Source organism: Pelobates fuscus, chromosome 3, assembly GCF_036172605.1.
Source record: "Pelobates fuscus isolate aPelFus1 chromosome 3, aPelFus1.pri, whole genome shotgun sequence".
Lineage (NCBI taxonomy): Eukaryota > Metazoa > Chordata > Amphibia > Anura > Pelobatidae > Pelobates > Pelobates fuscus.
In genome coordinates this window covers 9459815-9484917 of record NC_086319.1, presented here as the reverse complement: position 1 = coordinate 9484917, position 25103 = coordinate 9459815, and the positions used below count along the sequence as shown (strand labels likewise).

The 25103-nt window shown below is 48.5% G+C and overlaps 1 protein-coding gene across 1 annotated transcript in view; it reads left to right on the top strand.

Moving 5' to 3' along the window:
- Nucleotides 1–24302, top strand: part of LOC134601580 (serine protease FAM111A-like) — a 75755-nt gene extending 51453 nt beyond the window's left edge. The window contains exons 2-3 of the mRNA XM_063446103.1: nucleotides 495–533; nucleotides 22549–24302. Coding sequence (XP_063302173.1) covers nucleotides 495–533; nucleotides 22549–24231 — 1722 coding nt within the window. The 3' untranslated portion in view covers nucleotides 24232–24302. The remainder of the gene's footprint in view (nucleotides 1–494; nucleotides 534–22548) is intronic.
- Nucleotides 24303–25103: the final 801 nt, after the last annotated feature.

The window sequence follows — 25103 nt, the reverse complement described above, 5'->3', positions numbered from 1 at the left end:
CAATTATTTAATAAATTCAATCAAATAAAGTGTGCAAATAAGAACCCTTCATTAAAGCCTTTAGGTTGGAGAGTTTTTAACCGATAGATCCAAAAGCTTTTCTGCTGTCTCAAGTACCTATCATAATTGCCCCTTCTTTTGTCTCGTCGCACCAATTCAAGTCCACAAAAGCGAAGACCCTGTGGATTACCTAAATGGTAAGATGACGGGCAATAGACACATAGAAACATAGAATTTGATGGCAGATAAGAACCATTTGACCCATCTAGTCTGCCCAAAACGTAGGGATTTCTTTGGTGAGTTTGGGGGACCTAACATGTTCTTTTATTCTGTCTTGAAGGGTCTGAATGTTTTTCTGAATGTTATTGTAAACTGCACTCACAAGTGAGTAGGTAGACTAGATCCGCAGTATTACAGTTGAAAAATGACATGATATTAAAACACTGCTTTCCATTGCTGTCCATAACCTTTGGTGTATTTTGATGTATTTGCAGACACATTTAAAAGAGCCTATGATGGGAGTACTCAACCAGGTATGTGTACTGGGACGTTGGATTTGGAAGTGACTCGGAACTAGAAGGTCTCTAAGGTTTCTACCTCTGCGTGTGGTGATTTCAGCTTTATGACCAAGTATTTGTTTCAAGTATACATCCTCCAATAGTAGAGGCCAGAACTTTTGAATGCCGCTTCTCACTTGATCCCACCCTGCATCTTACATTGCAATCATGCGTGGAGGGAAGTGAGGATTTGTGGATGTTTCAGATTGATTGGTAGCCAGTAGTGTATCCATGTCAGCCTCCAACGCTCTCCAACGCATTCTTTAAGCCTTTATTGGGGTAGCCCTTGTCTTTAAATTGTTGTCTCAGGATTTTAGCTTGGATCTTAAAATCCTCCATATTGATACAATTCCTAGTGGCCCTGAGATATTGGCCAATGGATATGCCCTATCTCAGTGGTCTAGCGTGAACGCTATCCCAGAGGAGAAGGCTGTTGGAGGCTGTCGTTTTTTTATAAAGTGTAGTCTGAATAGCTTGATTGTTGATTGAAATTGTGAGGTCTAAGAAGTTACGTTTGTTACCTCCAAATTCCGAAGTGAATCGTAAATGGATTCATTATCGATAAGGAGGGCTACAAATTAATTGAAGTCTTCAGAAGATCCCTTCCATACAATCAAAATATCGTCAATATATCTAGCCCAGAGGTGTATCACAGGGCTAAAAGACGAAAATCTATCAGGTGACCCAATTACCTCATCCCACCAACCCAGTTGGGGATTGGCATATGATGGGGCACAAGCCATACCCATCGCACTGCCCCGCACCTGGTGGAAGAACTTATCATTGAAGAGGAAGTCATTGTGGGAAAGAATGAATCTAAGGAGTTCCAATGTGAACTCAGAGTGTTCTTGGCAGCTTGATCCTCTCTTTTCCAGATAGTGTCGGACGTGTTGAATGCCCCTTTCATGAGGGATGGAATGCTGGCTGCCTGCCCAAAAGGCAAGTGCCTACTCTGCTTCTGTGTCCGGAGGCAGGGAGAGGGCTCTAGGAAGCAGCTCTCCTGTCCTCCTGCAAGCAATCTGTGTGGAGCGTTGCCGTGCGTTACTGTGGCAACGCTCCACACAGCATCACGCGGGAGGAAAGAAGAGTTGCTTTGCAGACTTATACTTACCACCACCGGACCACTAGGGCTGGCTGTTTCCCCCCCTCCTTCACCAAAGGCAAGAAGAAGGGGGGGTATGCAGATTTAATATATATATATATATATTTTTTTTTATGTCTCTTTACCCCACCACACATAGCACCCTTACCCACCACAGCACAGCACCCCCCCCCACAGCACAGCACCCCTACCCCCCACAGCACAGCACCCCTACCCCCCACAGCACAGCACCCCAACCCCCCACAGCACAGCACCCCTACCCCCCACAGCACAGCACCCCTACCCCCACACAGCACAGCACCCATACCCCCCCAAACACAGCACCTCTACCCCACACAGCACAGCATCCCTACCCCCACAGCACAGCACCCCTACCCCGCACAGCACCCCTACCCCCACAGCACAGCACCCCTACCCCCACACATAGCATCCCTCAGACAGACACACACAGCACCTCTCAGACAGACACACACAGCAACCCTCAGACACAGCACTCCACACACACTCCACACCCTTACAATCAAACACATACACTGTGCCCCTCAATGCAGTATGTGTGTGTGTGTATTCAGCAGTCTGTATGTATTCAGCAGTTCGTATGTGTGTGTATTCAGCAGTCTGTGTGCGTCTATTCAGCAGACTGTGTGTATGTATTCAGCAGACTGTGTGTGTGTATTCAGCAGACTGTGTGTGTGTATTCAGCAGACTCTGTGTGTGTACTCAGCAGACTGTGTGTACTCAGCAGACTCTGTGTGTGTACTCCGCAGACTGTGTGTACTCAGTAGTCTGTGTGTATTCAGCAGTATATGTATTCAGCAGACTGTGTGTATGTATTCTGCAGTCTGTATGTATTCAGCAGTCTGTATATGTGTGGGTATTCAGCAGACTGTGTGCATGTATTCAGCATATTGCGTGTGTGTATTCAGCAGACTGCGTGTGTGTATTCAGCAGACTGTGTGTGTGTATTCAGCAGTCTATATGTATTCAGCACACTGTGTGTATGTATTCAGCAGTATGCATGTGTATGTAGACCCCAGACTGTGCGTCTGTATTCAGCAGACTATGTGTATTCAGCATGGTATGTTTTCAGCAGACTGTGTGTGAGTACTCAGCAGACTGTGTGTGTGTATTCAGCAGTCTGTGTGTATTCAGCACACTGTGTGTGTGTATTAAGCAGTCGGTGTGTGAATGTGTTCAGCAGTCGGTGTGTATGTATTGCATTTGTTGGAGATACTAATAAATATAAGCTTCATTTTATCTATTTACATAATTATTTAATATTTGTATCATTGAACTCTCTGTTGTTGTTGTGTTCCTCTTTTAAAACAAAAGTTGTTAATTAGTTCGGACAACTGTACAAGTTGTGTTTTCTAAACTTAAGCCTCAGTATTCAGGCTTAATTGCCGTGTTGGCACTTTGAGGGAAAAAAAGTTGGCATGTATTGCGGTTTGGGCACTCGGACTCCAAAAGGTTCGCCATCACTGTCCTAGTATGTAAGAGAATTGACACACAGAAATACAGTTTGAAACCTTTTAAGAAAAAAATAATTCTAACTACAAAACTAACAATTATTCACTAAACTGAGAATTGTCAACGATCAAAAATGATTTCAAACTTAATTTTATATCTAAAGCCAAAGTAACTGAACTGGATGCATAGCAGACTTGCAGATTATTTCCAATTCAGCTATTTTTATCTTAAAGGGACACTGTAGGCACCCAGACCACTTCAGCTCATTGAAGTAGTCTGGGTGCAATGTCCCATGTCCCTTAACCCTGCAGATGTAATTATTGCAGTTTCTATGAAACTGCAATAATTACTGTAGCGGAATGCAGTAAGCCTGTCCTGTAAAATGCCTGTATAACTGTGTTCAGTATATTCTGCCTGTGTCTATTTTCCCATTTGTTATATTCCATGTAATAATCGTATGCTATTCGGTAGTTTCCGTCCGTACAAAATACATATGGAAACTACCGAACTGAGGGACCACCCCAGAGAGAAGTGTATTGGCAATTAAGGTTCCCATTCTGCCGAAACCGCAAGTTAACAAGCTCGTTAGGAAGGTATCTGGGTGGCCGCCATTCGGTATGCGTACACGTGGCGGTGGCCATCTTACACATGAAAATCTCAGCGGTGTTTGGTCGTCGAGTGTCTGGAACTCAAATCGGACACTCAAACAACCGAACACCGCTGAGACCTCCAGAGCTCCGTAACTGCCGAACGGAGAGTCCTAACGAATCCCCATTCGGTAGAAACAAAGTACCGAATGAGGGAACCAGTATCTGGGTGAATTGAAGTATGGATGGCAAATATAAATGTATGATTTAACTGCCGAACGGAGACCGACCGCAGGGCCCAAACACATGGAATCCTTTTCGGATACCACCTCGTGTGCGGTCGGTCAAACTTCACCCTCCACCTAACTACCGAACCACTGGTCCGATCTGGGTGAATTTCGGATATGATAGGCACCCAGATCAGGGCTACCTAGCGGTACCCTAATATTTAGCTTATGTGTTGGTTTAGGGGTACATCCATGTTTGGGGTAAAATACTGTATAAGTTAAGGGGATTATGAGTCACTCTGAGGGGAGGAGATGGGTGGGAGGTAACAAGCACTGTATTGGTTACTCTCCTAATTAATGTGAATCCCTCCCTTGCATGGGAGCATGCTTTATAAGGAACCCTGGAATAAACGAGAGTCAGTTCTACTCCTGAAACTGTGTGTCGTCCAGTTATTGGGATTGCTGTGGGGATATTGCTGTACCTTTTACCTGCTGGAAACTCTGCTTGTGGATTTACTATTGACTTGTTCCTGAGCCTCACTAAGATCGTAAGTGGAGAATAGCTGTGGGAATCAGCTCTCCGCTACAATTACGTCTGAGGGTTAACTCCTCCTCTAGTGGCCGTCTACAAGACAGACTATTCCGGTATAACCCGGGTATCGTGTGTTAATAACGAATAGGAGATTCACCTTGATACGGGAATAGCAACTCACAAACGCTTCAATTCACCGAACTGGACAATTACACGAAAACCCTCTGTGACGGACCGCTGGCACTCCGACCGAGTACCTCCGCCAGTCGATGCTCCTAGCGCTTCCTGAGGACTCCAAGCACTCCAACCGACACCATCAGCACTGTAGACCCCACTTCAAGCGATGCAGCTGCGCCGGGGTCTCGCCGTCACTCACCCACCCGGGATTCAAGGCCAGGATCCAGCTTTCAGTGGGCGAACCTCTCCTAAATCCAGAGAGCAGGAACCAGGAACAAAACAATCTCTTCCAAGAGCTTCCTCTGGGGAGTATGTGTGATTATAGCAATCCCCAGAGTGTAGTTTTCTCTTCCCCAAGCATGAGCCAAGGCTTCAAGAAAGTGTCAAGCAGTTCTGTTTAATGCAAGTCAGCACTTACATTTAAACCCCCAACAGCCTCATTTACATACAATAGGTTGCATAGATTGCTATAGTACAAGGAAGGGTGGGGTCAGACAATACAAACAAAACACTCCCACAGTGACATCACAATACCTCCTCTCTATCCTGGAGATAATTGAGAAGTAATCAAATTATCTCCCAGGACAGAGGCAAGACTCCATTAACCATATGGTTACAAAAATACATACAATTGCACAATGTTACAATTACTACATAAGACATATACATGCAACATATCCCCAGATAGCTTAGATCTGAGCACACATTATTACCGAATGGTGCTCAGATCACATACATACAGTTCAATCGCCATGTAGCCAAAGTCTTTTTCATAGTCTTTCGTTACACGAATAGGCTCCATGGCATAGCTATCTGGGGTAGCACTACTCACATACTGAAAGTCCCGAACGCCTCGGCAGAAATACACGACTAAACCTTTCTGCAGGGTAAAATACAGCTATCAGCACAGGGGCCATAGTCACATGGCAGGAGGCTGGCAATTAGTCCACTCCAGGCCCAAGTGGCGAAGGGCACTTCATCACACTCTCTCTCCTTGATACGGGACTAGCAGCTCACGAACACTCCAATTTCCCAAACTGAGAATCATATGAAATCCTTCTCTCCTGGAACAGGCAAAAGAATAATCCAAAGTAGCAATCCCCACAAACATGAGACCAAGCTCCGTCTTGAGGGTCAAACAGGAATCTGGTTTATTGAGGGCTACCTGCCCGGTATTTATGCAGGTCTCCCACCTGGTGGACACTCCCCTAGGGGACCAGATGGAAGACTGGGACAAGTAAGGTACAGTAGCTAATCACAGTGGCTCAGGTATAAACACTCCCCTTTGTACATGTAAACCCCTCCGTCTCTATCTCAATTATCTCCATGGATAGAGGCAAACCGCCATTTTACATGGTATAATAAAAACACATAAAAATCCATAACTGTAAAACTACCGAATGCATTCAATACATATAACGTATCCCCAGATAGCCTAGATCTGAGCGCACATTACTACCGAATGGCGCTCAGATCCAATACACACAGTTCAATCACCATGGAGCCAAAGTATTTCACACTGTTCTTTCGGTATACGAATGACTCCATGGGATGGCTATCTGGGTTAAGTCCATTCGTGCAATAAAAAGTTCCGAATGGACCGGTGTTCATATGCCAGATGACAAGAAGGGAGGTCGGTGGTTTCAGCGGTGTTCGGGAGAAAAAGTGTCCGTTTTGAGTTCCATAAGATCATCGTCAAACACCACTGTTCATTTGTGCGTCTAAAATTTGCGCTGCCTCGTGGTGGACATACGAACGATGACCACCCAGCATACAGTTCCAATTAAGAGGTGTCTGCGGTTAACCACAAGGTTCTAATTGAGGCCAATAGGTTAACCAGCAGCACACTTCTCTTCTGGGTGGCCGGCCGTTCGGTAGTTTTGTTCGGTATAATATGAAACAAACGAACGGGGACGTACGGGCAGGTAATTCCACGAATGTATAGGAAATAGACGAACCAGCAAGATAGTGCTTAGACAGAGGGATCTGTCACACAGCCACTAGAGGGACTTCCAGGATTGAAACGGACCTTTGGTCCATTATCTGACGCTGGACGTCCTCAAGCTATGCATTATGAGTCTAGTAACTCATCTATCCTAGGCATCGGGTATGCGTCGGATACTGTCTTCTCATTCAATCTCCTGTAATCCACGCAAAAATGGGTCGTACCGTCCCGTTTTGGTACGAGGACCACTGGAGAAGCCCAGGCGCTATCCGAGGGTTCAATTACCCCTAGCTGAATCATTTCCTCAATCTCCTTGCGCATATTCTCCCGTACCGCTTCAGGGATGCGGTACGGGGTCTGGCGCATGGGGAGTTGTCCCGGGGTTTCCACTCGGTGGGTAGCCAGAGGGGTGTATCCAGGTACATTAGAAAAGGTCTCCTGCTTTTCGTGCAGTAGTTGTTGTACCTCGATACGCTCCTGTGGGCTCAACCGATCCCCCAACACAACTTCTCCTAAATCCCCAGCTAGCTGTCCGTCTCCCAGCAGATCGGGGAGGGGTAGGCTGTCACATTCTTCAGAGGTGGGTGCGCAGATAGCCGTCACCTCCTCTGAACGTTCCTGGTAGGGCTTCATCATGTTCACATGGATCATGCGTCGCCCTCCAGTTCCTGCGCAGTGGCCAATTATATAAGTGGTGTCACATCGTTGTTCTACCACTTTATAAGGGCCTTGCCAGGCGGCCTGTAGCTTATCATGTCGGACAGGTTTTAAAATTAAAACTTTCTGCCCGACCTGGAAGCTACGGTCCCTGGCGCCCCTATCGTACCATGTGCGCTGACGCGTCTGAGCCGCCTGTAGGTTCTCCTTTACCGTCTTTGTTAGTGCTTCTAGGCGATCTCTGAGGGCCAACACATATGGTACAATAGGGGTGCCGTCGGCGCTATGGTCTCCCTCCCAATGTTCCCTAATTAAGTCTAGGGGCCCCCTTACCCTCCTCCCGAATAGCAGTTCAAATGGGGAAAATCCCGTAGATTCCTGCTGCACCTCCCTGTAAGCAAATAGTAGGTGAGGCAGGAATCTTTCCCAGTCTCGGTGGGTTTCCGCAAAGGTTCGGAGCATCTGTTTTAAGGTGCCATTGAACCGTTCGCAGAGCCCATTAGTCTGGGGGTGGTAGGGGGCACTAATTATGGGCCTGACTTTACAAAACTTCCAGAGATGTTGGGTGACCTCTGCCGTGAACTGAGTGCCCTGATCCGAGATGATCTCCCTAGGTAACCCCATCCGGGAGAAAATCTGCATCAGCGCCTCAGCCACAGTCTCAGCATGTATGTTGGTCAGGGCTACCGCCTCGGGGTAGCGAGTGGCGTAATCCACTACTGTCAAAATGTACCGTTTGCCCGAGGGGCTAGGTTTCCGGAGGGGGCCTACGATATCCACTGCTATCCTATAAAAGGGTTCTTCAATTATGGGTAGCGGGTGTAACTTAGCCTTACGCCTATCCCCCCTTTTGCCTACCCTCTGGCACGTATCGCAGGTATTGCAATATCTGCGTACCTCCTGGCTAATCCCTGGCCAGAAGAAACTTTGGGTCAGCCGATATCTGGTACGACTGACCCCCAAATGCCCGGATAGCGGAATATCGTGCGTTATTCGGAGTAATTCGGTTCGGTACCTCTGAGGTACTACATGCTGTCTTACAACAATTGGGTCTGACCCCGCTACCTGCTTATCCGACTCTCTGTACAATAACTGTCTGTCCCACACAAATCTTTCCCCCTCCGCCCCCGGTTGGTCAGAGGTGACCTTGTCTCTATATACTTGTAGGGTAGGGTCCGTGATCACCTCTGCTGCAAATTCGTCAGGGGGGCCCAAGGGATACAGTCTAGGGGAGGGGAGGAATCTCTTACCTGGACCTCCGGCAGTGCGTTGTAGCCCTGGGTGCGGGCCTGTTGCCTGGTGACTACTGGGTGTGCTTCCTCAGTAGCTTGGGGCTCAAATGCAGAGGTGAGTTTGCCCAGATCATTCCCCAATACCACCTCAGCAGGTAATTGCGGCATTAATCCCACTTCCACATTTCCTGACCCCGCACCCCAATGCAAGTGTACCCTGGCTGTATCTAGCCGATACACGGCTCCCCCTGCAACCCTGACAGCCACAGTCTTATTGGTTTTGGCCCTGTCAGAAACCAAGTGACTTTGGACCAAGGTGATGGTGGCTCCCGAGTCTCTGAGCCCCTGCATAGGCTTCCCCTCTAGGTATACGGTTTGCCTATGGTGCTGCCGGTTATCCGCCTGTGCCTGCAATGGGTTGGCCTCATGCAACACTTCCCACTGTTCCACAGCTGTGACTGGAGCTGCCGAGCCATAGGGAAGTGGTGTCTCGTCCTGGTAGTGGTGCGCTGCTGCTCTCGGTGGTGGTGGTGGGGGCCCTGGTCGGATCCAGGTGTTGCGGTCTCTAGATTGCGGGCAATCTCGCTGGAAGTGCCCCCACTTCTGACACCGGTGACATTGCACAGAAGCAGATGTGCGATATCTCGGTTGCGCTGCTGCCGGGGCCGGTGGAGGGAGTTGTCTCGGTGGGGGCTGAGGGTTAGTGGAGAAAGAGTTTCCTCCCAGCGGTCGCATAGCAGGTTTGGCACTCACTGCCTTGGTTTGTCTGCGGGCATCCATAAAATCATCTGCCTTTTTAGCAGCTTCGGTGAGGGATGTGGGGTTACGATCCCTCACCCATTCCTGCAGTTCTGCGGATATCCCCTCATAAAACTGTTCCAATAACAACATTTGTAACAAGTCCTCCATGGACCGCGCTTGGTTTGCCTGTATCCACCCGAGAGCTGCCCTTTGTAGCCGGCAAGCCCACTCTGCGTGCGAGTCCTTTTCTGCCCTTTTCAGTTCCCTGAAGCGCCTCCGGTATGCCTCTGGTGTCATTGCATACCGGGCCAGGATAACCTCTTTTACACGGCTATAGTTTCTGATCTCAATGTCCGGTATAGTGCGGTAGGCTTCAGCTGCCCTCCCTGATAGCCGTCCTGCTAATATGGGTACCCAATCTTCCCTTGGTATGTTATGCAGCGTACACAGTCTTTCAAAATCTTGGAGGAAGGCATCTATATCCTCCTCCGCTTCTACATACATTTTAAACGCTTGATAGGGGATTTTGGGCTTACCCTCTTGTGCCACAGCTCCCGCTGGACTTCTTTCTGGCGTTTGTGGTCTCCTTTTGCGCATCACAAACTCCTGTACCTCTGTCATGGTTTTAGAGATAATCTCTGTTGGTGGATTTTCTCCATAAAAGGCCAGCCTGAACTGTACTTGTCTTTGGAACTCCTCTTGTTCTGTTTCATTTCTTTGTTCCGTGACCAGAACCTCCTCTGCTCTGTATTCTGCCATCACTTCAGTGATGAGTGTTGCCTTTGATTTGCTGCTGGCTGAAACACCTTTTGCTTCCAGAAGGTCTTTCAATGTGGATCTCTTTAGTGTAGAAAGGTCAATCTCCATTAATCCTTGTTCCTCTGTGAGTCTGGATCCCAGCCCTGCCAACCAATGTAGCGGAGAGCTGATTTCCCGCAGCTATTCTCCACTTAAGATCCCAGTGAGGCTCAGGAACAAGTCAATAGTAAATCCACAAGCAGAGTTTCCAGCAGGTAAAAGGTACAGCAATATCCCAACAGCAATCCCAATAACTGGACGACACACAGTTTCAGGAGCAGAACTGACAATCTTTTATTCCAGGGTTCCTTATAAAGCATGCTCCCATGCAAGGGAGGGATTCACATCAATTAGGACAGTAACCAATACAGTACTTGTCACCTCCCACACATCTCCTCCCCTCAGAGTGACTCATAATCCCCTTAATTTATACAGTATTTTACCCCAAACATGGATGTACCCCTAAACCAACACATAACCTGAATATTAGGGTACCGCTAGGTAGCCCTGATCTGGGTGACTATTATATTCAAAATTCACCCAGATCGGACCAGTGGTTCGGTAGTTAGGTGGAGGGTGAAGTTTGACCGACCGCACACGAGGTGGTATCCGAAAAGGGTTCCATGTGTTTGGGCCCTGCGGTCGGTCTCTGTTCGGCAGTAAAAACATACAATTATATTCGCCATCCGCATTTCAATTCACCTGGATATTGGTTCCCTCGTTCGGTACTTTGTTTCTACCGAATGGGGATTCGTTAGGACTCTCCGTTCGGTAGTTACGGAGCTCTGGAGGTCTCAGCGGTGTTCGGTTGTTTGAGTGTCCGATTTGAGTTCCAGACACTCGACGACCAAACACCGCTGAGATTTTCATGCGTAAGATGGCCGCCGCCACGTGTACGCATACCGAATGGCGGCCACCCAGATGCAATCATAACAAGCTTGTTAACCTGCGGTTAGAAAGAATTGCGAACCTTAATTGCCGGCACACTTCTCTCTGGGGTGGTCCCTCAGTTCGGTAGTTTCCATAGGCATATTGTACGGATGGAAACTACCGAATAACATACGATTAATACATAGAACTATTACAATAGGAAAATTAACATAGGCATGATATACTGAACACAGTCATATAGGCATATTACAGGACAGGCTTACTGTATTCCGCTACACTGCTCCCCCTTGCCCACAAGCCGGCATACACAGTCTGATCCCATACGGATCGGCTTGGAGATGACCGGGGTGCTCACGGATCATTTCTCCAGATCAGTTTGTCGTGACAACCCGTCAGCGTTTCCATTTTGCTTACCCGGGCGGTACTGAATGTTAAAGTCAAAAGGCTGCAGCGCCAAACTCCAGCGCAGCAGCCTGGCATTGTCCCCAGCCATCCGGTTCAGCCAGACTAACGGGTTGTGATCCGTGAGCAGGGAAAAAGCCTGTCCATATAAATACGGTTGCAACTTCTTCAAGGCCCACACCACAGCCAGGCATTCCTTCTCGATGGCGGCGTAGCTTACTTCTCGGGGTAAGAGTTTGCGACTGATGTAAGCCACGGGATGTTCTCCGCCATCGGCCCCGACTTGGCTCAGTACTGCCCCCAATCCAAACATAGAAGCGTCTGTGTGTACAAGAAAACGTTTAGTTGGATTGGGAGCTGCCAAGACAGGGGTATTAACAAGTGCATTTTTCAGGTGTTGGAATGCCTGCTCACACTCCGGGGTCCAGGTTACTTGGCGGGGAAGGTTTTTCCGGGTCAGGTCAGTGAGGGGTTTGGCCAGGGCACTGTAATTGGGGACAAACTTCCTGTAGTACCCCGCTGTCCCTAGGAACGCTAACACCTGGGTTTTAGTCTTAGGGGTAGGCCACTGTGCTACCGCCTCTACTTTGGCTGGTTCCGGCTTTTGCTTACCACAGCCCACTCGGTGGCCCAGGTACTGTACCTCGGCCATCCCAATGCTACATTTAGCTGGTTTCAAGGTCAAACCAGCTTCCCTGATCCTGTCTAGAACCGCTCCTATATGGGCCAAGTGCTCCTGCCAGGTATTGCTAAATATGGCAATATCATCGAGATACGCGCAGGTATAGTCTTGGAACCCATCTAGGAGGCGGTCCACCATCCGCTGGAAGGTAGCCGGCGCGTTTTTCATCCCAAACGGCATGACCTTGAATTGGTACAGGCCGAATGGGGTGACAAAGGCGGACTTAGGGATGGCGTCCGGTGCCAATGGGATCTGCCAATACCCTTTACACAGATCAATAGTGGTAAGGTATTGACCTCTGGCCATCCGGTCTAGTAACTCATCTATCCTAGGCATCGGGTATGCGTCGGATACTGTCTTCTCATTCAATCTCCTGTAATCCACGCAAAAACGGGTGGTACCGTCCCGTTTTGGTACGAGGACCACTGGAGAAGCCCAGGCGCTATCCGAGGGTTCAATTACCCCTAGCTGAATCATTTCCTCAATCTCCTTGCGCATATTCTCCCGTACCGCTTCAGGGATGCGGTACGGGGTCTGGCGCATGGGGAGTTGTCCCGGGGTTTCCACTCGGTGGGTAGCCAGAGGGGTGTATCCAGGTACATTAGAAAAGGTCTCCTGCTTTTCGTGCAGTAGTTGTTGTACCTCGATACACTCCTGTGGGCTCAACCGATCCCCCAACACAACTTCTCCTAAATCCCCAGCTAGCTGTCCGTCTCCCAGCAGATCGGGGAGGGGTAGGCTGTCACATTCTTCAGAGGTGGGTGCGCAGATAGCCGTCACCTCCTCTGAACGTTCCTGGTAGGGCTTCATCATGTTCACATGGATCATGCGTCGCCCTCCAGTTCCTGCGCAGTGGCCAATTATATAAGTGGTGTCACATCGTTGTTCTACCACTTTATAAGGGCCTTGCCAGGCGGCCTGTAGCTTATCATGTCGGACAGGTTTTAAAATTAAAACTTTCTGCCCGACCTGGAAGCTACGGTCCCTGGCGCCCCTATCGTACCATGTGCGCTGACGCGTCTGAGCCGCCTGTAGGTTCTCCTTTACTGTCTTTGTTAGTGCTTCTAGGCGATCTCTGAGGGCCAACACATATGGTACAATAGGGGTGCCGTCGGCGCTATGGTCTCCCTCCCAATGTTCCCTAATTAAGTCTAGGGGCCCCCTTACCCTCCTCCCGAATAGCAGTTCAAATGGGGAAAATCCCGTAGATTCCTGCTGCACCTCCCTGTAAGCAAATAGTAGGTGAGGCAGGAATCTTTCCCAGTCTCGGTGGGTTTCCGCAAAGGTTCGGAGCATCTGTTTTAAGGTGCCATTGAACCGTTCGCAGAGCCCATTAGTCTGGGGGTGGTAGGGGGCACTAATTATGGGCCTGACTTTACAAAACTTCCAGAGATGTTGGGTGACCTCTGCCGTGAACTGAGTGCCCTGATCCGAGATGATCTCCCTAGGTAACCCCATCCGGGAGAAAATCTGCATCAGCGCCTCAGCCACAGTCTCAGCATGTATGTTGGTCAGGGCTACCGCCTCGGGGTAGCGAGTGGCGTAATCCACTACTGTCAAAATGTACCGTTTGCCCGAGGGGCTAGGTTTCCGGAGGGGGCCTATGATATCCACTGCTATCCTATAAAAGGGTTCTTCAATTATGGGTAGCGGGTGTAACTTAGCCTTACGCCTATCCCCCCTTTTGCCTACCCTCTGGCACGTATCGCAGGTATTGCAATATCTGCGTACCTCCTGGCTAATCCCTGGCCAGAAGAAACTTTGGGTCAGCCGATATCTGGTACGACTGACCCCCAAATGCCCGGATAGCGGAATATCGTGCGCTATTCGGAGTAATTCAGTTCGGTACCTCTGAGGTACTACATGCTGTCTTACAACAATTGGGTCTGACCCCGCTACCTGCTTATCCGACTCTCTGTACAATAACGGTCTGTCCCACACAAATCTTTCCCCCTCCGCCCCCGGTTGGTCAGAGGTGACCTTGTCTCTATATACTTGTAGGGTAGGGTCCGTGATCACCTCTGCTGCAAATTCGTCAGGGGGGCCCAAGGGATACAGTCTAGGGGAGGGGAGGAATCTCTTACCTGGACCTCCGGCAGTGCGTTGTAGCCCTGGGTGCGGGCCTGTTGCCTGGTGACTACTGGGTGTGCTTCCTCAGTAGCTTGGGGCTCAAATGCAGAGGTGAGTTTGCCCAGATCATTCCCCAATACCACCTCAGCAGGTAATTGCGGCATTAATCCCACTTCCACATTTCCTGACCCCGCACCCCAATGCAAGTGTACCCTGGCTGTATCTAGCCGATACACGGCTCCCCCTGCAACCCTGACAGCCACAGTCTTATTGGTTTTGGCCCTGTCAGAAACCAAGTGACTTTGGACCAAGGTGATGGTGGCTCCCGAGTCTCTGAGCCCCTGCATAGGCTTCCCCTCTAGGTATACGGTTTGCCTATGGTGCTGCCGGTTATCCGCCTGTGCCTGCAATGGGTTGGCCTCATGCAACACTTCCCACTGTTCCACAGCTGTGACTGGAGCTGCCGAGCCATAGGGAAGTGGTGTCTCGTCCTGGTAGTGGTGCGCTGCTGCTCTCGGTGGTGGTGGTGGGGGCCCTGGTCGGATCCAGGTGTTGCGGTCTCTAGATTGCGGGCAATCTCGCTGGAAGTGCCCCCACTTCTGACACCGGTGACATTGCACAGAAGCAGATGTGCGATATCTCGGTTGCGCTGCTGCCGGGGCCGGTGGAGGGAGTTGTCTCGGTGGGGGCTGAGGGTTAGTGGAGAAAGAGTTTCCTCCCAGCGGTCGCATAGCAGGTTTGGCACTCACTGCCTTGGTTTGTCTGCGGGCATCCATAAAATCATCTGCCTTTTTAGCAGCTTCGGTGAGGGATGTGGGGTTACGATCCCTCACCCATTCCTGCAGTTCTGCGGATATCCCCTCATAAAACTGTTCCAATAACAACATTTGTAACAAGTCCTCCATGGACCGCGCTTGGTTTGCCTGTATCCACCCGAGAGCTGCCCTTTGTAGCCGGCAAGCCCACTCTGCGTGCGAGTCCTTTTCTGCCCTTTTCAGTTCCCTGAAGCGCCTCCGGTATGCCTCTGGTGTCATTGCATACCGGGCCAGGATAACCTCTTTTACACGGCTATAGTTTCTGATCTCAATGTCCGGTATAGTGCGGTAGGCTTCAGCTGCCCTCCCTGATAGCCGTCCTGCTAATATGGGTACCCAATCTTCCCTTGGTATGTTATGCAGCGTACACAGTCTTTCAAAATCTTGGAGGAAGGCATCTATATCCTCCTCCGCTTCTACATACATTTTAAACGCTTGATAGGGGATTTTGGGCTTACCCTCTTGTGCCACAGCTCCCGCTGGACTTCTTTCTGGCGTTTGTGGTCTCCTTTTGCGCATCACAAACTCCTGTACCTCTGTCATGGTTTTAGAGATAATCTCTGTTGGTGGATTTTCTCCATAAAAGGCCAGCCTGAACTGTACTTGTCTTTGGAACTCCTCTTGTTCTGTTTCATTTCTTTGTTCCGTGACCAGAACCTCCTCTGCTCTGTATTCTGCCATCACTTCAGTGATGAGTGTTGCCTTTGATTTGCTGCTGGCTGAAACACCTTTTGCTTCCAGAAGGTCTTTCAATGTGGATCTCTTTAGTGTAGAAAGGTCAATCTCCATTAATCCTTGTTCCTCTGTGAGTCTGGATCCCAGCCCTGCCAACCAATGTAGCGGAGAGCTGATTTCCCGCAGCTATTCTCCACTTAAGATCCCAGTGAGGCTCAGGAACAAGTCAATAGTAAATCCACAAGCAGAGTTTCCAGCAGGTAAAAGGTACAGCAATATCCCAACAGCAATCCCAATAACTGGACGACACACAGTTTCAGGAGCAGAACTGACAATCTTTTATTCCAGGGTTCCTTATAAAGCATGCTCCCATGCAAGGGAGGGATTCACATCAATTAGGACAGTAACCAATACAGTACTTGTCACCTCCCACACATCTCCTCCCCTCAGAGTGACTCATAATCCCCTTAATTTATACAGTATTTTACCCCAAACATGGATGTACCCCTAAACCAACACATAACCTGAATATTAGGGTACCGCTAGGTAGCCCTGATCTGGGTGACTATTATATTCAAAATTCACCCAGATCGGACCAGTGGTTCGGTAGTTAGGTGGAGGGTGAAGTTTGACCGACCGCACACGAGGTGGTATCCGAAAAGGGTTCCATGTGTTTGGGCCCTGCGGTCGGTCTCTGTTCGGCAGTAAAAACATACAATTATATTCGCCATCCGCATTTCAATTCACCTGGATATTGGTTCCCTCGTTCGGTACTTTGTTTCTACCGAATGGGGATTCGTTAGGACTCTCCGTTCGGTAGTTACGGAGCTCTGGAGGTCTCAGCGGTGTTCGGTTGTTTGAGTGTCCGATTTGAGTTCCAGACACTCGACGACCAAACACCGCTGAGATTTTCATGCGTAAGATGGCCGCCGCCACGTGTACGCATACCGAATGGCGGCCACCCAGATGCAATCATAACAAGCTTGTTAACCTGCGGTTAGAAAGAATTGCGAACCTTAATTGCCGGCACACTTCTCTCTGGGGTGGTCCCTCAGTTCGGTAGTTTCCATAGGCATATTGTACGGATGGAAACTACCGAATAACATACGATTAATACATAGAACTATTACAATAGGAAAATTAACATAGGCATGATATACTGAACACAGTCATATAGGCATATTACAGGACAGGCTTACTGTATTCCGCTACACTGCTCCCCCTTGCCCACAAGCCGGCATACACAGTCTGATCCCATACGGATCGGCTTGGAGATGACCGGGGTGCTCACGGATCATTTCTCCAGATCAGTTTGTCGTGACAACCCGTCAGCGTTTCCATTTTGCTTACCCGGGCGGTACTGAATGTTAAAGTCAAAAGGCTGCAGCGCCAAACTCCAGCGCAGCAGCCTGGCATTGTCCCCAGCCATCCGGTTCAGCCAGACTAACGGGTTGTGATCCGTGAGCAGGGAAAAAGCCTGTCCATATAAATACGGTTGCAACTTCTTCAAGGCCCACACCACAGCCAGGCATTCCTTCTCGATGGCGGCGTAGCTTACTTCTCGGGGTAAGAGTTTGCGACTGATGTAAGCCACGGGATGTTCTCCGCCATCGGCCCCGACTTGGCTCAGTACTGCCCCCAATCCAAACATAGAAGCGTCTGTGTGTACAAGAAAACGTTTAGTTGGATTGGGAGCTGCCAAGACAGGGGTATTAACAAGTGCATTTTTCAGGTGTTGGAATGCCTGCTCACACTCCGGGGTCCAGGTTACTTGGCGGGGAAGGTTTTTCCGGGTCAGGTCAGTGAGGGGTTTGGCCAGGGCACTGTAATTGGGGACAAACTTCCTGTAGTACCCCGCTGTCCCTAGGAACGCTAACACCTGGGTTTTAGTCTTAGGGGTAGGCCACTGTGCTACCGCCTCTACTTTGGCTGGTTCCGGCTTTTGCTTACCACAGCCCACTCGGTGGCCCAGGTACTGTACCTCGGCCATCCCAATGCTACATTTAGCTGGTTTCAAGGTCAAACCAGCTTCCCTGATCCTGTCTAGAACCGCTCCTATATGGGCCAAGTGCTCCTGCCAGGTATTGCTAAATATGGCAATATCATCGAGATACGCGCAGGTATAGTCTTGGAACCCATCTAGGAGGCGGTCCACCATCCGCTGGAAGGTAGCCGGCGCGTTTTTCATCCCAAACGGCATGACCTTGAATTGGTACAGGCCGAATGGGGTGACAAAGGCGGACTTAGGGATGGCGTCCGGTGCCAATGGGATCTGCCAATACCCTTTACACAGATCAATAGTGGTAAGGTATTGACCTCTGGCCATCCGGTCTAGTAACTCATCTATCCTAGGCATCGGGTATGCGTCGGATACTGTCTTCTCATTCAATCTCCTGTAATCCACGCAAAAACGGGTGGTACCGTCCCGTTTTGGTACGAGGACCACTGGAGAAGCCCAGGCGCTATCCGAGGGTTCAATTACCCCTAGCTGAATCATTTCCTCAATCTCCTTGCGCATATTCTCCCGTACCGCTTCAGGGATGCGGTACGGGGTCTGGCGCATGGGGAGTTGTCCCGGGGTTTCCACTCGGTGGGTAGCCAGAGGGGTGTATCCAGGTACATTAGAAAAGGTCTCCTGCTTTTCGTGCAGTAGTTGTTGTACCTCGATACACTCCTGTGGGCTCAACCGATCCCCCAACACAACTTCTCCTAAATCCCCAGCTAGCTGTCCGTCTCCCAGCAGATCGGGGAGGGGTAGGCTGTCACATTCTTCAGAGGTGGGTGCGCAGATAGCCGTCACCTCCTCTGAACGTTCCTGGTAGGGCTTCATCATGTTCACATGGATCATGCGTCGCCCTCCAGTTCCTGCGCAGTGGCCAATTATATAAGTGGTGTCACATCGTTGTTCTACCACTTTATAAGGGCCTTGCCAGGCGGCCTGTAGCTTATCATGTCGGACAGGTTTTAAAATTAAAACTTTCTGCCCGACCTGGAAGCTACGGTCCCTGGCGCCCCTATCGTACCATGTGCGCTGACGCGTCTGAGCCGCCTGTAGGTTCTCCTTTACTGTCTTTGTTAGTGCTTCTAGGCGATCTCTGAGGGCCAACACATATGGTACAATAGGGGTGCCGTCGGCGCTATGGTCTCCCTCCCAATGTTCCCTAATTAAGTCTAGGGGCCCCCTTACCCTCCTCCCGAATAGCAGTTCAAATGGGGAAAATCCCGTAGATTCCTGCTGCACCTCCCTGTAAGCAAATAGTAGGTGAGGCAGGAATCTTTCCCAGTCTCGGTGGGTTTCCGCAAAGGTTCGGAGCATCTGTTTTAAGGTGCCATTGAACCGTTCGCAGAGCCCATTAGTCTGGGGGTGGTAGGGGGCACTAATTATGGGCCTGACTTTACAAAACTTCCAGAGATGTTGGGTGACCTCTGCCGTGAACTGAGTGCCCTGATCCGAGATGATCTCCCTAGGTAACCCCATCCGGGAGAAAATCTGCATCAGCGCCTCAGCCACAGTCTCAGCATGTATGTTGGTCAGGGCTACCGCCTCGGGGTAGCGAGTGGCGTAATCCACTACTGTCAAAATGTACCGTTTGCCCGAGGGGCTAGGTTTCCGGAGGGGGCCTATGATATCCACTGCTATCCTATAAAAGGGTTCTTCAATTATGGGTAGCGGGTGTAACTTAGCCTTACGCCTATCCCCCCTTTTGCCTACCCTCTGGCACGTATCGCAGGTATTGCAATATCTGCGTACCTCCTGGCTAATCCCTGGCCAGAAGAAACTTTGGGTCAGCCGATATCTGGTACGACTGACCCCCAAATGCCCGGATAGCGGAATATCGTGCGCTATTCGGAGTAATTCGGTTCGGTACCTCTGAGGTACTACATGCTGTCTTACAACAATTGGGTCTGACCCCGCTACCTGCTTATCCGACTCTCTGTACAATAACTGTCTGTCCCACACAAATCTTTCCCCCTCCGCCCCCGGTTGGTCAGAGGTGACCTTGTCTCTATATACTTGTAGGGTAGGGTCCGTGATCACCTCTGCTGCAAATTCGTCAGGGGGGCCCAAGGGATACAGTCTAGGGGAGGGGAGGAATCTCTTACCTGGACCTCCGGCAGTGCGTTGTAGCCCTGGGTGCGGGCCTGTTGCCTGGTGACTACTGGGTGTGCTTCCTCAGTAGCTTGGGGCTCAAATGCAGAGGTGAGTTTGCCCAGATCATTCCCCAATACCACCTCAGCAGGTAATTGCGGCATTAATCCCACTTCCACATTTCCTGACCCCGCACCCCAATGCAAGTGTACCCTGGCTGTATCTAGCCGATACACGGCTCCCCCTGCAACCCTGACAGCCACAGTCTTATTGGTTTTGGCCCTGTCAGAAACCAAGTGACTTTGGACCAAGGTGATGGTGGCTCCCGAGTCTCTGAGCCCCTGCATAGGCTTCCCCTCTAGGTATACGGTTTGCCTATGGTGCTGCCGGTTATCCGCCTGTGCCTGCAATGGGTTGGCCTCATGCAACACTTCCCACTGTTCCACAGCTGTGACTGGAGCTGCCGAGCCATAGGGAAGTGGTGTCTCGTCCTGGTAGTGGTGCGCTGCTGCTCTCGGTGGTGGTGGTGGGGGCCCTGGTCGGATCCAGGTGTTGCGGTCTCTAGATTGCGGGCAATCTCGCTGGAAGTGCCCCCACTTCTGACACCGGTGACATTGCACAGAAGCAGATGTGCGATATCTCGGTTGCGCTGCTGCCGGGGCCGGTGGAGGGAGTTGTCTCGGTGGGGGCTGAGGGTTAGTGGAGAAAGAGTTTCCTCCCAGCGGTCGCATAGCAGGTTTGGCACTCACTGCCTTGGTTTGTCTGCGGGCATCCATAAAATCATCTGCCTTTTTAGCAGCTTCGGTGAGGGATGTGGGGTTACGATCCCTCACCCATTCCTGCAGTTCTGCGGATATCCCCTCATAAAACTGTTCCAATAACAACATTTGTAACAAGTCCTCCATGGACCGCGCTTGGTTTGCCTGTATCCACCCGAGAGCTGCCCTTTGTAGCCGGCAAGCCCACTCTGCGTGCGAGTCCTTTTCTGCCCTTTTCAGTTCCCTGAAGCGCCTCCGGTATGCCTCTGGTGTCATTGCATACCGGGCCAGGATAACCTCTTTTACACGGCTATAGTTTCTGATCTCAATGTCCGGTATAGTGCGGTAGGCTTCAGCTGCCCTCCCTGATAGCCGTCCTGCTAATATGGGTACCCAATCTTCCCTTGGTATGTTATGCAGCGTACACAGTCTTTCAAAATCTTGGAGGAAGGCATCTATATCCTCCTCCGCTTCTACATACATTTTAAACGCTTGATAGGGGATTTTGGGCTTACCCTCTTGTGCCACAGCTCCCGCTGGACTTCTTTCTGGCGTTTGTGGTCTCCTTTTGCGCATCACAAACTCCTGTACCTCTGTCATGGTTTTAGAGATAATCTCTGTTGGTGGATTTTCTCCATAAAAGGCCAGCCTGAACTGTACTTGTCTTTGGAACTCCTCTTGTTCTGTTTCATTTCTTTGTTCTGTGACCAGAACCTCCTCTGCTCTGTATTCTGCCATCACTTCAGTGATGAGTGTTGCCTTTGATTTGCTGCTGGCTGAAACACCTTTTGCTTCCAGAAGGTCTTTCAATGTGGATCTCTTTAGTGTAGAAAGGTCAATCTCCATTAATCCTTGTTCTTCTGTGAGTCTGGATCCCAGCCCTGCCAACCAATGTAGCGGAGAGCTGATTTCCCGCAGCTATTCTCCACTTACGATCTTAGTGAGGCTCAGGAACAAGTCAATAGTAAATCCACAAGCAGAGTTTCCAGCAGGTAAAAGGTACAGCAATATCCCAACAGCACTCCCAATAACTGGACGACACACAGTTTCAGGAGCAGAACTGACAATCGTTTATTCCAGGGTTCCTTATAAAGCATGCTCCCATGCAAGGGAGGGATTCACATTAATTAGGACAGTAACCAATACAGTGCTTGTTACCTCCCACCCATCTCTTCCCCTCAGAGTGACTCATAATCCCCTTAACTTATACAGTATTTTACCCCAAACATGGATGTACCCCTAAACCATCACATAACATTAATATTAGGGTACCGCTAGGTAGCCCTGATCTGGGTGACTATTATATTCAAAATTCACCCAGATCGGACCAGTGGTTCGGTAGTTAGGTGGAGGGTGAAGTTTGACCGACCGCACACGAGGTGGTATCCGAAAAGGGTTCCATGTGTTTGGGCCCTGCGGTCGGTCTCCGTTCGGCAGTAAAAACATACAATTATATTCGCCATCCGCATTTCAATTCACCTGGAAATTGGTTCCCTCGTTCGGTACTTTGTTTCTACCGAATGGGGATTCGTTAGGACTCTCCGTTCGGTAGTTACGGAGCTCTGGAGGTCTCAGTTCGGTTGTTTGAGTGTCCGATTTGAGTTCCAGACACTCGACGACCAAACACCGCTGAGATTTTCATGCGTAAGATGGCCGCCGCCACGTGTACGCATACCGAATGGCGGCCACCCAGATACAATCATAACAAGCTTGTTAACCTGCGGTTAGAAAGAATGCGAACCTTAATTGCCGACACACTTCTCTCTGGGGTGGTCCCTCAGTTCGGTAGTTTCCATAGGCATATTGTACGGATGGAAACTACCGAATAACATACGATTAATACATAGAATTATAACAATAGGAAAATTAACATAGGCATGATATACTGAACACAGTCACATAGGCATATTACAGGACAGGCTTACTGCATTCCGCTACAACTATATCATTAGAATGCTAACTATGCTATAATTAAAAAGCTAACTATTAGCATAATTATTAGGCTAAATATGATGATGATTATTAAAGGCATTCATAAAGTGCAAATAAATTTTGCAGTGCTGTACAATTTGGGAAAAGCAAAGTACAATATACACAGACCAATGGTATCAGTAATAGGTTGTTTTCCTCTTATTTGCAGAAACCGGATAATGTCTCAAATCTAAAAAAAGAGTCTGGAGATCCAAGTAAACCTGTCTTCAGCTTTAAATGGGCGAACAGGAATATCCGAGGAGGTCAAATCATCAGCAAACAAGAATCTGACCCACTAATTGATGGTTTAAAGGTTTCAAAAAAATTTCTGAAGAAATACAACGCTTTATGGTATCTCCGAATCCATGCTTCGAAACTGGACGCAATGGTAAATCCACACGTACCACTTGGTGCTCTGCCTGAAGGGGAACAGTTTGAGCTTTGTCAAAGGAAGATCAAACTTCCTAAATTCCCCAATTACACAGAAGCATCAGATGGGATTCTATTTCGTGTGGCTAACAAAGGCCAAACAGAAGGGGGTGCTGTAAGGACCATATTACACCATGACTTGTACTGCCCAGGTGACAAGAAGCTGGGTGTCTTTGGATATAAGAACCAGACAATAAAGGGCGCCATTCTGGCTGATGGGAGGTTTAAGATCGGCTCTGATAGTGGATTCATTCTTAAAGGTGGGAAAGGAGAGGAGGAATATGAAAATCACATGCAATTGTCCTGTTTAAAAGATAATTACAAACAATACACATACACTATAGTTTTTCCTCCCGGGGAGCATTGTAAGCCTCCCGGGGAGCATCACTCAGTGATAGACGATCAGGAGTCACAGGAGAATATGATTTCTTACACCCCGTTACCTCAGTCCCAGTCACGGTATGAAGAGTTTACTAACAACTTTAAGCAATGTTATAAGAAAAAAAAGTCCTGGGAAATTGTAAAGGAGAATTTCTCCAATTATATCACATCAAAGCCAATTACCCTGGCTAGCACCCATCGATTACTCACCCAGCACCTAGATTCAGTGGGATTGATCATGTACAAGGACTCTGATACAATTACAGGGACCTGCTTCTTACTGACTGAGTCTTTGGTCATCACCTGCAATCATGTGGTAAGAGATATTCTGAAAGATACTGATTCTATTCAGAATTCCCACATTATATTTAATTACGAGAGTGATGCAGATAAACAAATATGCTACCCCGTTATTAATGAAATCACATCTAACATAGAGCTGGATTATTCCATTTTACAATTAGGCAATCTTCCTGGTGAAACACCCCCTCGTGGTTTGTTAGAGTATTTAGAGTTACCTCCTGCAAATGGAGCTGTCAGTATTATTGGGCACCCTGAAAACCAGTTCAAAATGATTGATTTGTGTTCGGTGATCAGTTATGGCTCGAGAAATAGTCAGTTTCTACATTTAGCAACAAAACACACATTTCCGGAAATCAGAGACCCAAACTTAGTAACATACAATACATGTTTTTACTCAGGATCCTCTGGCTCCCCAGTATTTAATGCCTTTGGAAAGCTAGTTGCGATGCACACAGGGGGTTATGTGGTTCACCTTTTCAATAAGAAAACAAGCATAATTGAGTATGGAAGGTCCCTGTTTGAAGTTATCGTTTGTGCGGCAGGAGAAATAAAAGAACTGCGCTCTGCTTTTAAGGAATTAGCTGAGCGCAATGAAGACCTAAAGAGAAAAATCCATGATCTTCCTAAACATGCATTATACCTACAGCCCATTATAAGGCGACTTCTGCAGCTTTGGGAATCAGAAACTGATCTCATCCCAACATGTGACAACAGCCAAACATCAATGGACACCGATTAGAACAACATCTGACTGTACACATGCCCCAGAATATAGATATCTATTTTCAAATCTGTAATAATTACTGGGGATCTTAACCCCTTAAGGACACATGACGTGTGTGACATGTCATGATTCCCTTTTATTCCAGAAGTTTGGTCCTTAAGGGGTTAAAGGGACATGCTAATCACCAAAACAACTTTAGCTTAACAAAGCTTTCTTTTAAATTCTTTATTTAGATTGGCAATCAGTACAGTGGATAACAAAAGACATATCGATTGAGCATAGCAAAAAAGTCACAAACAGTTGATAAACAGCTCATCGTGTACATGTCCAATTGACGATATTTATCAATGTGACATCAAGTGTATGTCGGTGCTATTAATAGTACGTGGGTCATCAATAATTTTCAAATATATTGTGTACATACAGAAAGAAGAGTTTAAAGGGACACTATAGTCACCTGAACAACTTTAGCTTAATGAAGCAGTTTTGGTGTATAGAACATGCCCCTGCAGCCTCACTGCTCAATCCTCTGCCATTTAGGAGTTAAATCCCTTTGTTTATGAACCCTAGTCACACTTCCCTGCATGTGACTTGCACAGTCTTCCATAAACACTTCTTTATTGCAAGTTCTGTTTAATTAAGATTGTCTTATTCCCTGCTATGTTAATAGCTTGCTAGACCCTGCAAGAGCCTCCTGTATGTGATTAAAGTTCAATTTAGAGATTGAGATACAATTATTTAAGGTAAATTACATTTGTTTGAAAGTGAAACCAGGTTTTTTTTCATGCAGGCTCTGTCAATCATAGCCAGGGGAGGTGTGGCTCGGGCTGCATAAACAGAAACAACGTGATTTAACTCCTAAATGACAGTGAATTGAGCAGTGAAAT